This window comes from Panicum virgatum, chromosome 6N (genome assembly GCF_016808335.1).
Source record: "Panicum virgatum strain AP13 chromosome 6N, P.virgatum_v5, whole genome shotgun sequence".
In the NCBI taxonomy this organism is placed as follows: Eukaryota; Viridiplantae; Streptophyta; class Magnoliopsida; order Poales; family Poaceae; genus Panicum; species Panicum virgatum.
This window is the reverse complement of record NC_053150.1, coordinates 22162433-22179234: the sequence shown is the minus strand read 5'-3', so window position 1 is coordinate 22179234 and position 16802 is coordinate 22162433. Positions and strand designations below refer to the sequence as shown.

At 42.8% G+C, this 16802-nt stretch overlaps 1 protein-coding gene across 1 annotated transcript; it reads right to left on the bottom strand.

The window, feature by feature from the left end:
- Positions 1-164: 164 nt before the first annotated feature.
- Positions 165-8159, bottom strand: LOC120679581. Its single transcript, XM_039961194.1, has 2 exons — positions 4918-8159; positions 165-4868 (listed from the first exon to the last, which is right to left on the bottom strand). The coding sequence occupies exons 1-2, from the start codon at positions 5684-5686 to the stop codon at positions 3904-3906; spliced, it is 1734 nt and encodes a 577-aa protein (XP_039817128.1). The 5' UTR covers positions 5687-8159; the 3' UTR covers positions 165-3903.
- Positions 8160-16802: the final 8643 nt, after the last annotated feature.

The following is a 16802-nucleotide window of genomic DNA, read 5'->3' as shown; positions in this document are numbered from 1 at the left end:
AAGGATTCGCCCAATCACACTCTCAAAGAACCAACCTACGCAACCTGCACATGAAGTAGCAGGAGCACGGATTGGGTGCCGATGAAGCGGCTGCTTCTGTAATTCCAAGGGAAATCACAAGAGCAAAGGGGTAGAGATCACTCTCTGAATTTGTTAGCACACAGTTGAACAAAAGGGGTTCTATTTCATTATCAAAGTCTTGATTATTCTCTGAGATACATGAAGTACTTATACAAGAAACAACCCTCCTTGTTGGGTGTGAATGACTCTTGGAGTTTCTGGAGTTATGGTAACTCAAAAGTCAACACGAACTGAAAACCCGAGGAGCTTCGCGTGGCTGTTGGCCTTCTGTGCAGTCTCCACTAAATCGGCCATAACTCCTTATTGGGAAGTCCAAATGATATGAGGTTTGTTGCGTTGGAAAGCTAACGTGATAAGCTTTCCAACTATGTGCAGCATGAAGCACGAAACATTCTACAGTAGTACAGTTTTGCATGGGAAGTTGAACGTCTGGCAGACTGTTGACATTCTGACCAGTCTTCACTAAAGTACTCAGATCCATTACTGGGTAATCAAAAGTACTCGGTAAGTATGCCATTGGAAAGTAGACTTGATAAGCTTTCCAAAATATCCTCATTGACTATCATAGCTTTTGGGAATCAAAAGTTATGACTGATTCTTTCGGACTGTTCTGCAGCACTGGACGGGTTCGAGTGTGGTCCTTCTCTGTAATATTCTCCTTCTGTGTTCTTGTCATCCTCCTTGGTGAACCTGAGTAATAGCAACGTGCACGACTTAGGCAGTATATAATTCTCATTAATATTAAAATGAATTTCACAAAGTAGCGCGTTCACCTCTTGTTGTAGTTTCTTAGCTCGACTATGTGTAATTGGTCCAATGTACACTTGTTCTCTTACTTGGTTGACATCTTCCACATCATGTGCTTGGTTTATATCTTGTTTAGTTGAGATGGCCTCATCATCCCCCCCTCTTGAAAAGGAGTCATCCTCGACTCTGATTCTTCCAGGCCAAAGTATGGTGTTAGGTCAGCAACATTGAATGTTGTACTAACACCATAGTCATCAGGGAGCTCAATCTTGTATGCATTATCATTTATTTTTTCTAGTACTCTGAATGGTCCATCTCCTCTTGGCATCAATTTTGATTTACGTCTCTCTGGAAAGCGCTCCTTGCGAAGGTGTACCCAAACGAAATCTCCCAGTTCGAATGTCACCTTCTTACGATGCTTTTTCGCCCATTTAGCGTAGTACTTGGTTTTCTTCTCTATTGCTTATTTTGTCTTCTTATGTATCTCCTTCACATATGTAGCACGCTTGGAGGCTTCCATGTTACACCATTCCTGCAATGGTAATGACAACAAATCTATGGGAGGAAGCGGTTTGAATCCATATACAACTTCAAATGGACACATATGAGTGGTAGAATGTACTGCCCTGTTATATGCAAACTCCACATGTGGCAAGCAATCTTCCCACTCTTTCAAATTCTTCTTGATCAGGGTACGCAGCAGCATGGAAAGTGTTGTATTTACCACCTCAGTTTGTCCATCCGTTTGTGGGTGACAAGTTGTAGAAAACAGCAACCTTGCTCCAAGTTTTGCCCACAATGTCTTCCAAAAGTAACTCAAGAACTTTGTATCTCGATCTGAAACAATGGTCCTGGGCATCCCGTGCAATCTCACAAGTTCTCTAAAAAACAAAGAGGCTATGTGGGAAGCATCATCGCTTTTTTGACAAGGTATAAAATGTGCCATTTTTGAGAATCTATCAACAACAACAAAAATAGAGTCGCTCCCCCTCTTAGCCCTTAGTAAACCTAAAACAAAGTCCATACTAATATCTTCCCAAGAAACTTTAGGAATAGGCAATGGAGTGTATAAACCATGGGGGTTCAGTTTTGACTTAGCTTTGTGGCACGTGATGCATCGCTGCACAAGTCTCTCAACGTCTCTTCTCATCTTTGGCCAATAGAAATGGTCGGCCAGCAGCTCATAGGTCTTTTTCCAACCAAAATGACCCATTAGTCCGCCTGCATGTGATTCCTGTAACAACAAGAGTCTAACAAAATAATTTGGCACACATATTTTGTTAGCTCTAAATAAATATCCATCATGAATATGATATTTTTCCCATCCTTTTCCAGCTGTACATTTGGCATATGGTTCTGAAAACTCATGATCATTATGATATAAATCTTTCATACCCTCTAGTCCCAGCACCTTTACCTCAAGTTGGTTCAACAAAATATTTCTTTGGGACAATGCATCAGCAACAAGTTTATCCTTACCTTTCTTATATTTCACCACATAAGGAAAAGTTTCAATGAATTCAACCCACTTGGCATGGCGACGGTTCAGTTTGGCTTGGCCTTTCAAGTACTTCAATGCTTCATGATCTATATGGATAACAAATTCTTTTGGCCATAAATAATGTTGCCAAGTTTCAAGTACTCTTACCAAGTGTACGACTCATTGTCATAGACGGAGTAGTTCAGTTGTGCTCGTCCCAACTTTTCACTAAAATATGCAACCGGTTTTCCATCTTGCATGAGCACACCTCCAATTCCAATCCCACTTGCATCACATTCAACCTCAAAGGTTTTTGTGAAATCCGGCAACACAAGTAGTGGTGCTTCCATCAACCTTTTCTTCAATTCTTGAAAAGCATTCTCTTGTGGCTCACGCCAATTGAAGGCGACACCTTTCTTTGTCAATTCATTCAGTGGAGCAGCTATGGTGCTGAAATCTTTTACAAATCTCCTGTAAAAACCAGCGAGTCCATGAAAACTTCTTACCTGATTTACATTCTCGGGGGTTGGTCATTCCTTTATTGCTTTAATCTTGGATTCATCCACTTGAATTCCCTGTCCAGAGACAACAAAACCAAGAAACATAACTTGATCTGTGCAAAAGATGCACTTCTCAAGGTTAGCAAACAATTTTTTTTTCTATGTACATCCAAAACTTGTTGTACATGTTCTGCATGTTCCTCCAATGTCTTGCTGTAAATAAGGATATCATCAAAGTAAACCAGAACAAATTTTCCAATGAAAGCTCTTAAGACATGGTTCATCAATCTCATGAAAGTACTTGGAGCATTTGTCAAACCGAAAGGCATAACTAACCATTCATACTACCCAAACTTTGTTTTGAAAGCAGTTTTCCATTCATCTCCAATCCTCATTCTAATTTGATGGTAACCACTTCGCAAATCAATTTTAGAAAAAATGATAGAACCACTCAATTCATCAAGCATATCATCTAGCCTAGGAATAGGATGATGATAACGAATACTGATATTATTGATGGCTCTACAATGAACACACATTTGCCATGATCCATCTTTTTTTGGCACCAAAATAACAGGGACATCACAAGGACTTCAACTTTCACGCACATAACCTTTGACTAAAAGTGCTTGTACTTGCCTTTGAATTTCCTTTGTTTCTTCAGGATTGGTGCGGTATGGTGGACGATTGGGTAATGTAGCTCCAGGTATGAGATCAATTTGATGTTCAATGCCTCGTAATGGGGGCAGCCCTGCTGGTATTTCCTCTGGAAAAAAACATCCTTGTAGTCCTACAAAAGATGTGAAATAACACTAGGAAGAGATGTTATGTTGTTAGCTGAAAGCAATGTGTCCTTGTACAGAAGTACAACGAGTGTTTGGTTTGGGTTATTCCTCACATCTCTCATTTCAGATTTGGTGGCTAACATGATCAGATTATTTTCCTCTCTTTTCTTTTTATCTCTGTCAATTGGTTTGTGGCTCTCACTCACCGATTTGTGGAGGGCACTCATATTCTTTTTCTCTCTTTCTTTCTCACTGTCAATCTGCACTTCGGAGCTCTTTTGCAAGTGTTTAGCTAAGAGTTGTTGTGGTGTCATTGGTTTAAGTACAAAGTTCTTTCCCTTCCACTTGATGGTGTATTGATTTGTGCACCACAATGTAGAGATGAACGATCATATTGCCATGGCCTTCCCAACAGCAGTTGACATACTGTCATGGGTGCCACATCACACTCTATGGTATCAACATATTCACCAACTTTGAATGGAACTTTCACTCTTTGTGCAATTTTGATGGAACCTGAGTTGTTTAGCCATTGTACATGGTATGGGTGAGAATGTTTCAGCAACTTCAAACCAAGTTTATCAATCATTTCTTTGCTAGCAAGGTTATGGCAACTTCCACCATCAATGATTACTTTGCATACTTTTCCCTCAATCTTGGCTCTTGTTTGGAACAGATTATGCCTTTGTCCATTTTCAGCTTCTTTCATGTGTAGACTGAAAATTTGAGTAACAATAAGGGCAACACCTCCCTCAAATTCACAAGATGTATGAGCTTCATTTTCAGTAGCATCTTCTAATTCTCCTCCATCTATAACTTCCTGCTCCACATCACTAGCAGATTCATATTGTCCTTGGTCATTTACAATGATGGTGCGATTGTTTGGACACTCCCTTATAACATGACCACGACCTCCACACTTGAAACACTGAATTCCACTAGTTTTTGCTGCAGAAGCCATTGAAGTAGATGATGATATTGCAGGTTTGGTTTTCTCACTTTGAACAGCCAATTCTTTCCCACTAGAAGCACCATGAGCACTAGAACGTAACCCACTGCTTGAGTTGGTGATTGCACCTCGATTTTCATTGGCTCTTGGGGTAAATTTACCTCCACTTGGAGTACTCTTGGTACTGAATGTCCCTCTATTGCTCTTCATGTCTTGCTGCAATTGACGCTCAGCTTTGCTTGCTTGATGTACCAAATCAATAAGATGACGGTATGGTTGAAACTCAACAATGCGCTGAATATTGCGATGCAGCCCAGCCATGAAACATGCAATCAACAATGCGCTGAATATTGCGATGCAGCCCAGCCATGAAACATGCAATGGTTTGTTCTTCATCTTCATACACATTGGCTCTAATCATAGACTTCTTCATCTCTTTATAATACTCCTCAACTGACAAACTTCCTTGCTTCAAATTCTGCAATTTATCAAAAAGGTCACGCCGATAGTGCTTCGGCACAAAATGAATTCTCATCTCATACTTCATTTCTTCCCAAGTAGTAATAGGAGGTTCCCCATCTTCTTCACGATCACGGAGAAGTTGTTCCCACCAGATCAGAGCATATCCATCAAACTCTAGAGATGCTATTGCCAACTTCTTCTCTTCGGTATAATTATGCAAGCGAAAGATTTTATCCACCTTAAACTCCCAAGTGAAATAAGCTTCAGGATCAGATCCTCCCTCAAATTTTGGCATGGTAAATTTCAGTTTACCCAACCTCTCTTCTTGGTTACCTCTTCTATGAGGTCGGCGACCGAATGGATTTTGTAAATGGCTATTATCACCCACATCTTTAGAATCATCACTCTCATTATGTCTTCTACCTTGTCCCCTTCCTCTACCATGTGCACCATATCGGTTCCTCCTTCCTTGCTCTCTTGCTCTCCTAGCAGCAGCTCCGTCACTTTCTTCACTATCACCATGGTTTCTTGTACCGTCATGAGGTTGGCGACGTCTTCTGATTTCAACCATAAGGGCCTGAAGATCTTGTGTCAACCTGTCCTGCCTTTCTTCCATGCTTTGCCTCATCTCATTGAATTGTGCAATGGTAACACATTCATCAAAATTGGGTTGTCCAGACATCTTGTTGTATGGTTAGTGAAAACAAAATAGCAATTATATGTGGAATGGAAATTATGTGGATCTCACAACCTCACCTTCTCTTACCAACCAAAGCTCTTATGTTTCCCTACAGATCACAGAAGTAATCCGTGTGGTGGTAAAGAGTAGTGATAATTGAGTGAATACAAGATCAAGCAATCCGTACACGATAGTTTTATGTTGAGCTTGGTAAGGGTGATACACAAGGGGCAATCTGAATTCTAGTTGTTGTAAATTTAAATAGCAATCCAAGCTAGAGATCCAATGCCTAGTGCTGATCACAAGATATGAATGATGTAATGGATGTAACACAGACACAAAAAGAAATTTCAGACTTGATGCAAACAAGGATTATGCTAGGGATGGATGGTTCACAAGGAAACTCCTAGCAAAAATTGCACCAAAGGAAGATAGCAAACTGGTTACACAACTTGATATGAAAATTCAGCACTTGTGCATACCAACACTCTCTCCCTACTTTCTTTTCCAACTTTCTCAACAGAACATTTTTTGCTGCAACTTTTCTTTCCTCTTTTTGACTCTTTTTTAACAATACTAAGACAAGATCAGATATAGTACTTGCAAAAATTAAAGGTAGAAACTCATGCAACCAGCAGCTATATATGTTGATAGGATAATAGTTTACGCAAAGGATAGAATTGGTTTACTCTTTTTTTAGGAATTTTTCAGCGATATGAAAAGCACAAAAGAACACGCAAAGGATGAAATGATCAACAACTAAACAAAGACTCTAATGGACTGAAACTTAACCAAACGCATTAGATAAACAGATTAATATAAAAGGCTATGACATAATTTTTTTTGGCTTTATGTTGGATAGGACGAAGACAAAAATATATGTAGCTAAGTGTAAAGAATTTTACCGTGGCAACACAGCTCTGATACCAGATGATGAGTCTCGGTCTCGATCTTCATGATGTAGGATCTTGAACAAGATAACTAGCTGAAATCCCAAGTGTTGACGGCCATTATTTCCCATTTTGACCGTCAATTTCTCGAGAATAACATGAGCTTTACGCCATGTTCCATACATATTTTGCTTATTTCTAACAAGTGCAATAAGTTTTGGATGAATTGTGGTCGCAGCAATTAGTGTTCCCAAAATAATGAAAAATAGGCAAAATCCCAGGCCGGCCGGCCTACCCTAGGCCGGCCGGTCTGGCACCTCAACATACCATGCCACAAAACTTTGCCAAAGTGATCATGAGCACAAATCCAAGCCAATCCAATTTGGTTCCATCCAAAATTCACAAACAAAGACCGAAAGGCTTGAGCAATGGAAGGTTGGGTCCACTTTCAGTGTCCAAACGCAGTTTCAAGACCTAAACCACCTTGAGCAAGAATGTGCAACCGTTGATTGATGCGTCGGTGAAACGGAGGGCCGAGAGGAGCCAAACCTAGGCCGGCCGGCCTAACAATCACGTGCTTTGGACCCAATCCTCTTCCACCGACTTCCAGGAGACAATCCAAGCCGTCCACAAAAAGTCGGTGGCCAGATGATGGGATCCCCAGGCCGGCCGGCCTAGGGGAGGCCGGCCGGCCCCACATTGCAGCGGCTCGTGCTCAACTTCTCGGGATTCCAGAGTCATCATCGGAAGTCGGGTATAAGCTCTTGTATCTTTTCCTTTGACATTTATCAATATAAGTTATCTTCTTTATCTTTTCGAGTCAGCTTTTCTTTTCGCATTTATTTATCTTCCCAAGTTATCTTAGTTGTGTGCGGAAGTAATTCTCTAGCTTAGGCTTTGTACCTATCTTGTTTATCGGGATCGTACCTTACGGGTTTTCTCGCCCGGACTAGGGAGGCTCAAGTTAATTCCCTAGGTTTGACAACACCAGCTTCAATACCCATGGCTTAGAAGACACTCCGTCAATTCTCAGCCCCGTCCAATAGCCATATCCCTACTGGACTAAACAATTACCAAGGCACTGATGGCTTTGAGATAAAGACTAGGCTTGTCAACATGGTTCAAGCAAGTCCCTTCTGCGGAAAGACATCAGAGGATGCCCACGCTCATCTACAGAATTTTCTGGAAGTGAGCAGCATAATCAACCAAAGAGGCACTACGATGGATAACATTCGTCTTCGACTGTTCCCATTCTCTTTGCTTGAGAAAGCAAAGACGTGGTTCTACACCTACAAGGAAGCATTTAACACTTGGGATGCGTGCTCTAATGCTTTTCTGGTCAAGTACTTTTCGATGGGCAAAACCAATGCCCTTCGGAACAGGATTTTTAGTTTTGAACAACTCCAGGACGAGACAGTCCCGGAAGCCTGGGAACATCTTCACGAATACATTGCAGCATGCTGTTGGCGCCTACCAACGTCACCTAGCGATGACGCCCGCAGATGCCAATTTGGGACGGCAGTATTTCATGAACAATGAATAGATCCGCAAGCGCACGGAATACCGCTATAGCATTTTACCCGGGAGTATATCGGGATGTCATTTATATTTCCGCAGGGAAGGCGATGAGTGAGAGAATATATATAGATCAGTTGGCGAGCTCTATCTAGATTGGATATTCTCATGCATAAACAGGGGTAAGATAATAACATGGTAGAAGGTAGTGTGACACACACACAAACTACTCTCTTGGATAAAAGAATAAAGGTTACTTTAGGCCGGGAGCAAGGTAAAAGTCATAGCTCAAGTCAGTTGTTCTAGGCTAGCTATATCTACACTTTCTCATTAGTTAGCTTGTCAGAGATTAAACTACACAACAGGGAGATCGCTATCGAAGTAACGGGAGGAGCCCGTACACCCCGGCGACTTTATGTACCTCCTACCCCCCATACCGAACGTGGAGGATTACTAAAAGGCACAGACAGGGCTGTCACCACCTGCCGGCTACCTCTACAAACCGTGGGTATAGTTGACATCCAGCAACTCTTAGCTAATCTAAACACCACGTCTACACTAGTAAGGGATACTCTAGTGTCCCGTGCGGAGCCCCCACCCTCCAGATGGACAGACATCATAAGAATACTGGAGCAGTTGATAGAGTTCTAAGAACAAAAGACTAACCATCTCCAGCACAGGGCGATCATGCAATGCAAGCATTGAATAATAACGCAACCATGACAAGAAGCATATAGTCGATAACTCAGAATATACTTCAAGCAGATATCGGTAACCATAGTCTAATTCTATTACAAACGACCGAATATTGTAAGAGAGAGCTAGAGATGAACCCATACCAGACTCTCGAGCAACTCCGGCTACTCGATGACTCCTAAACTTCTCTTAAACTCCACTAAGCCTAAAGACTATGCACGGAATGCAAGAGAGGAAAAGGTGTGTGGTGTGGTGTGTGTGTTCTATTCTCTACCCCCCTTCTATTTATAGCAGGGAGCCACCAGCCGCAGCACTCCAAACCAACGTTGTGAGCCAACAGGGAAGCGCCACGTGCCTTGGTTGAGGCAGTGGGGCCCACGAGCCTGGCCGGCCGACCAGGTAGGTCGGTCGGCTTGCCCGGGCCGCCAACCACCCCCAACTTCCTGGAGTGGGCTTGTCTTGGTCTCCCCTTGTCCTAAAGTTGAGGCACGACCTGCCCCAGCTGGGTTTGCTTCAGTTCTTGGGCTTCACTTGGTCCATTTGAGCCTGAATCGGTACTCTGATATTTTCTGTGATTTTGTGTCGGGCCAAAGTGTGCTTGTAACCTTCATATTAGCTTGAAAATACATCTTGCATATTCTAAAAGGTAAAGTGTGATTTAAGAACTTTATTGGATAAGGATGCGTGTAAGAAATGCAAACTCTTATGATTTTCTGATCAAGTTGACGCCTAGAAATGGTCGTTAGTGAGCGTCAACACATGCCCACACCATGACATGGAAGAATGGCTTATCATTCAGAACTTCTTCCATGGCCTGAACCAGCGATCGCAAGATCACATGGACGCAGCAGCGGGAGGAGCATTCCTCTCCCTCGATGTTGCAGGAGCTATAACACTCATCGACAAGATTGCTTCCAACCAGAGTTGGAAGGGAGATAGGCAGTCAGCTCATGCAAAAGAAATACATGAAATCGACAGTGCCAGTTTACTGGCAGCCAAGATGGATCTTCTCATGGAAAAGCTGGAATCTCCACACCAGGAGGTTAACCAGATTATGGAGTCTCAGATGACATGTGAGAAATGTGGCAATACTAGACACTCGGGCAAATCTTGCCCATTCACTCAAGAGGACGAGAACTCCATTGGGAACAACACTCCCAATGACTCAGATTGTCGTCCTCAGCAAGGTTGGAATTCTAAGCCCGACCTCCCCTTCGGCCAATAGCAAGGTATCAATTTTAATAATAGTTTTCAGCCCTCGCTTAAAGACTTCATGTACGGCCAAAAGCAAATGAATGTCAACATTAGTGAGAAATTTCTTGCTAATGATAAAATTCTTGAGTCTTTGGCTATGCAACTAGAAGGGTTTAACTCTATTATTAAACATCAATTGAGTTTCAATGAATTGATAGAAACTAAAGTAACTCAGCTGGCCTCATCCTGCCTTAACCATGTCACGGGGAAGCTCTCTGGGCAACCGGAAGTGGCCCCGAAAGAAATTGTGAGTGCGGTAGCTGTGTGGGCAAGACAATCCGCACAGAAACCACATCTTCCGCAGGATGCAGGTATACCATCCTACCTTAACCATGACACAGGGAAGCTATCCGAGCAACCGGATGTGACCACAAAAGAAAGTGTTAGTGCGGTAGCTGTGCGGGCAAGACAATCCGCACAGAAACCACATCTTCCGCAGGATGCAGTTACACGGTGGAAGACCGTAACCGCCAGGAATACCGATGTTGTAGACGGAGTGCTAGAGGAGGCCGAAGAATCCAACACCATTGCTACCCAGGAAGACCCCGTGGAACCCCCTAGAACTTCACAGGACTGTCACGATACAACCGCCTTACCGTTTCTAGAGCGGAGAAGGAGGCCGGTGGCCGACGAGCAATTCGGCAAGTTCATCGAGGTAACTAAGAAGTTTTATGGCAACATACCACTTCTTGATACTATGCAGGTTCCCACGTACGCCAAGTATCTCAAAGATATCCTTGGCAACAAGAGGGTCCTGCCGACCACCGAGGTCGTGCAGCTTATGGATGAGTGTAGCACAACTATATTCAATCCTCTCCTGGAGAAGAAGAAGAAACAGGATGCCCCACCATCACATGTTCCATCGGAGCTCAACACTTTAAGCACGCTCTTTGCGATCTGCGAGCGAGCATCAGCGTCATGCCAAAGGTAATTTATGATAAACTTAACCATCATGCGCTTGCTCCTACTGCCATGTGTTTGCAGCTAGCAGACCAATCAGTTCGTAATCTCGCGGGGATCACCAAGGATATTCCGGTGAAAATACGGAATTTCTTTGTCCCCGTTGATTTTGTCATTCTCGACATGGAAGTCGACACTGAGATCCCTCTCATATTGGGGAGGCCATTCTTAAGCATGACAACTGCACACATTGATGCGGGAGTTGGAGTAATCCAACTCAACATCAATGGGCAAAAGGTGAGATTTGGTTTCAGACCGAAGGATGAAAAATGCTCACAGATCAAAAATTTCAGCTAGAAGGAATCTGTGAAAGAGCTAGAGAAGCCATATTCCCTCATCGAATTCGTGGAGAATCTTCAAACTCGAGAGGAGATTATGGTGTATAACCAATGAAACGCGAAGTGGAATATCCAACGTAGGAATTTTCGGAAATTTGGGAAGGAAGGGATCGAAGTAACTCTGCCTACACAGAAGGTGTAGCGAAAGAAAGCTCCACCACCAATGTCTCCATCAGGTGACGACGATCAAACCCAAAGTATGGATAGTCTTGCTCAGGACGAGAAACTCAAGCCCTTGCCATGAGGTACGTGATAGTTATCCATTCTTGCATTGGCATATAGGATAGTTTATATTCTTGCATAGTTTTCCCTTTCCCATCATGGCATGTTTAAATTCTCACAAATGCATTCTTTTGATTTTACACTACATACGGAAAAAAAAGTCGGCCAAGATAGCAGACCTACTGAGCTTCATTCAAGCTTAGGGGGGTGCCCATGTATCTAGGTAAGTCATCCGACCTATCCTTTCTACTTGTGTCAAAAAAATAGTTAGTTTAAATCATTCAAAAACTAAAAAAAAGAGTAAAAGTATAAAATAAAATAAAAACAAAAACAAAATAAATAAATTAAAGCACAAAAAATGTTTCATGCATTGAATAAAACTCCCAGCTTTTATGTGTGGAAATCCGTGTAAGCTCTTATCATGGAAATGATGAATAGTTGCTCTGCCCATGCTTTGCAAGTGCCTCGTAAACAACTGTTTACTCTCCTAGTACTTGAACTAGTTGGCACATAAGTAGTTCCACTAAAATCTGGTTTAAGTGGGAGCATGAGCTTGATTTCGAAGTCTAAGTTGTTGTGAGATTTGAGATAGCCCGAACCGGAATAAAACTGCATGCTCTAGTAGGAACCTCTCGGAATTTCTTTAAAATAAAACATGGTAAAGAGTTCCCCTTTGGTTTGTATGCTCTACCCAGAGCCATAAAGTTTTATCATACTAACCTATATAAGCTATCTTAAGTTATTTTGAGCTTTTCCGAATGGCGAGTTCGTTCGAGGAAGGTACTTGTCATCTACCGATCTTTCTCCTTTGCGTACCCATTGTTTTGCTAGCCTCAAAATGTCTGCCATATCAATTACCTACCCCGGGTATTGATATCCATCTTCACCAGACAATTCCCCTCACAACAAAACCCAAAATCTCCACAGTGAACCTATCCATCTCGAATGGTCTATCCAAACAAAGCTCCCTTCCAATAACTCTATCCTCATGGAGTATGGGTCATCTTCCTTAAAAAAACTGGAGTAGAAGCAATGAAAAAAAAGAGACAAGACCCATACCTCCACTCAAAAGAGTTGAAATAAGGGGCTCAAATAAAAAGACCAAAAATTTTCTAAGTGTGAGTCCATTTCCTCCCTCTCCCCTGAACACTTCACCTTCCATAAGATCGGGATTTGATCGAGTACCAACCTCTTGCGAATCATTTTTCGGCTCGGCAACACAGGTAACCAAGGTATGCTACACTTTCCCCACCTAAAAACTCCACATATCAGCCTTATAATAGGAAGAAGATGGTCAAATTGTCCGACCATGGTGAGGATCATACACCTTGAGCGACTTGAGAGTACCATCGGAGAATCTTAAACCACTTTTGAAAAACTTGCAAAAACTCCGAGATAGGAACCTGAACAGGAGGCAGGAAATATTCTGGTGAAGGTTGTTCAATCTCTCAACCGCCCAAGACGAGGGATGAAATGCGAGTAAGCCCCATCTCCAGAAACCAAGGTATGAGCCAACTTATTCAAAGTACATATGGGTTAGAGTATTATGTTGTGCATAAGGTTTCTGCAAGGCATGAGCATTGATGAAGCTCCTGATCCACCGAGCCTCATCTTCGACTTTGCTCGAGGACGAGCAAAAGTTTAAGCTTGGGGGGGGGGGTGTTGACGGCCATTATTTCTCATTTTGACCGTCAACTTCTCGGGAATAACATGAGCTTTACACCATGTTCCATACATATTTTGCTTATTTCTAACAAGTGCAACAAGTTTTGGATGAGTTGTGGTCACAGAAACTAGTGTACCCAAAATCATGAAAAATGGGCAAAATCCCAGGCCGATCGGCCTACCCTAGACCGGCCGGCCTGGCACCTCAACATACTATGCCACAAAACTTCGCCAAAGTGATCATGAGCACAAATCCAAGCCAATCCAATTTGGTTTCGTCCAAAATTCACAAACAAAGACCGAAAGGCTTGAGCAATGGAAGGTTGGGTCCACTTTCAGTGTCCAAACGCGCTCACCTCGTACCGCCCTTGTAGCACTATAAATAGAGAGCACCACCCTCACTCTCAACACACACAAAAGGAGTTCTCTCTTCTCATTCTTAGTTTCTAGAGTAGGTTAGGTAGTCTGGGAGTTAGAGTCGAGTCGAGCTTGTCTCGGGATTCCGGAGTCATCATCGGAAGTCGGGTATAAGCTCTTTGTATCTTTTCCTTTGACATTTATCAATATAAGTTATCTTTTTTACCTTTTCGAGTCAGTTTTTCTTTTCGCATTTATTTATCTTCCCAAGTTATCTTACTTGTGTGCGGAAGTAATTCTCTAGCTTAGGCTTTGTACCTATCTTGTTTATCGGGATCGTACCTTACGGGTTTTCTCGCCCGGACTAGGGAGGCTATGTTAGTTCCCTAGGTTGAGGGGGATTTCTCTTGCATGCTACAAGAGAAATCCTAACGCCGAGAGCAGACGTGGTGTCTGAGCTCAGTGTTAGCTAGAAAGTGTGTTCCACCGCACGGAACCGTTGAGGTTGGCGGCAGGTGGTGACAACCCTGTCCGTCCTTTGTAGTCCACCACGTTCGGGTGTTTTCATAGCAGTAGTTGCAGGTTGCCGTTGGACTCCCCTCTCATCTCTTTCTGAAGTCCTTCCTCTTTCAGCCGCCGAAGTAAGCACTAGGTTCCCGATAACAAGTTAGAAGCAAGGTTTAGTCTAAAGAGGCTACCTCAATAGTTTAGAAGTGTTTTAGGAGTCTTTCTCGCTCGTTGTCCTCCCAGCTGCTCACCTCTCTAAGGATTAGAGTCTCCTGTGTCAGACGGTCATCTTTGGCCATTACCTTATCACTACCAGAAAAACTGGCTAATGCGACCGGTTTTTATTGCGACACCCATAATTTTGTTGCGATAAGTACGTTTAGCGCAACGACAGGCGATTTTGGTTGCGTTAGGGTGACTTTCTGCAACCAAAATCTTAGTGTCGCGATTAAAATTTTGTTGGTTGCGATAAGTAGGAGATATCACAACGCACGTTTTGGATCGTTGCAACAAGGTGGGTATTCCCAACGGAAAACAATGCGTTGCATGTAGGGTGAGGCTAATGCAACGTATCTTGGATTGGTTGCTATTCTTGATGTTGTCACAACCAAAATGAAGCGTTGCTATTACTATTCTCTACCGTTGCAATAGATCCTTGTTATGGCAACACAAAATTCAGTCGTTGCAAATGGAAGCATAGCTGTTGCGACGCATACCAGGTTGTTGGGAATGGAAGCTTGGATATTGCGACGCAAACCAGAGGCGTTGCAATGTGGTTATTGTATTGCAATGATTTAATGGTCGTTGCAGCGAGGCTAAGAGATATGGCAACGAACCTAAGGGTTGTTGCAGCATGGATTAGATATAGCAACAAAATAAGGAATCATTGCAACTAGGCTAGGCTATAGCAACGACCAAAAAGAATTGGCCCACAGAAAACCCTGAGGCCCACACAAAACCGTGATGAGAATACGCAACACGTGCGGCGGCGAGACCCATGGTATTCTACGATCCCCGACGAGCCGACGAATCTCCAGTGCTCCCTGCTTGAATAATCGAGACCCCTATCCCCGAAGGCAACGCTAGCGCGCCTAGGGCCGGCGAGGAAATTGATCGACGTGCCGATGAATCTCCAGTGCTCCTGCTTGAAGAATCGATCTCATATCTGGATCCCTCAGTTTAAGGTATATATCCATCATGAAATGCGCATAATCTTTCGTACTTATTTATGTATATTCACGTATTTTATTGTTTTGATTAATACTTACTATAGCACACTTTTATTTGCAAAGGTTACTTGCTTCCATGGATTTTGCAATATGTCACAAGAAGATTATAGTTGGATGCTTTTGCCTAACACACATCCTGCTTGGCATGTAGGGTTTGAGAAATTCATTAAACATACCTTTGAAGGAACATATGAAAGAGAGACTGCAGCATGTCCATGTTGCATGTGTCGAGGCATGGCATACATGTCCAGAGAAGAAATTGAAGAACATGTGTTTCATAGAGGGTTGGATAATGATTTCATAAAAAGCAAAACTGTTGTTCGTGCTGCTGAACCTATGGATGACGATGCTTGCAATATCAGTGAAGGTGGTGATGAAGGTTCTGTCAGTAATCTGCTTAGCTCACTGATTAGTGGTACTTGCCATGGAGAAATAAATGAAGATGAGCCAAATGTTGCGGCAAAGAAAATTTTTAAGTTAATGGAAGAAGGCCGGAAGGAATTGTACCCCGGATGCAAGGAGGCTAGCCAAGTATCCTTCATTGTCAGGCTATTTCAGATTAAGTGCATGTGCGGTATAAGCAACAGTGCAATGGAGCAAATACTTCACTTGATCTGCCTTGTGCTTCCCGAAGGACATTGTGTCCCAAATACTATGGATAAAATTCGAAAGGTAGTTCGAGACCTTGGCCTCAGCTACGAAAAGATTCATGCCTGTTTCAATGACTGCGTGTTATTTCGTGGGGAATACGAGAAGTTGGACAAATGTCCAATATGTGAGGAGAGTAGGTGGGAACATACAAACTCTGAAGGGACTGATGATGTGGAAGATGGTGGAGTTAAAAAGAAGGTTCCTCGTAAAGTTCTTAGGTATTTTCCACTTATTCCCCGGCTGCAAAGATTATATATGAACAACATGACATCGGCATATATGCGTTGACACGCAGAAGAATTGGTTAAAGATGGTAAAGTGCGGCACCCAGCCGATTCTTTGGCTTGGAAGCACGTAGATGACACGTATCCGCACTTTGCATTTGACCCACGTAATGTAAGGCTGGGACTTGCATCAGATGGCTTCATTCCATTTGGGATGTTGAACGTGACTTATACAACATGGCCGGTTATCCTAATTCCTTATAACCTGCCCCCCTTGGTTGTGCTTGAAACAATCGTATTGGATGATGTCAATGCTGATTCCTGGGCCTAATTCTCTAGGAAATAACATTGATGTGTATTTGCAGCCTGTGATCGATGAGCTCAAAGACCTCTGGGAGAAAGGAGTAGAAACATGGGATGCAAAGGTGAAGAAGAATTTTACACTACGTGACTTCTACTCTGGACAGTAAACGATTTTCCCGCCTACGCGATGCTATCTGGATGGAGCACAAAAGGGAAGTTTGCTTGCCCTTATTGCCATAAGGATACTGATTACTTGTGGTTAAAATTTGGATCGAAGCATTGCTACATGGGGCATCGCCGTTTTTTGC

Excerpts from the sequence above, each read along its gene's own strand:
- LOC120679581 (XM_039961194.1), bottom strand. The coding sequence starts at position 5,686 with ATGTCTGGACAACCCAATTTTGATGAATGTGTTACCATTGCACAATTC. Across the intron at positions 4,869-4,917 it reads TGAAGAACAAACCATTGCAT|GTTTCATGGCTGGGCTGCAT; the intron begins GTTTCATGGCTG and ends TGTTGATTGCAT.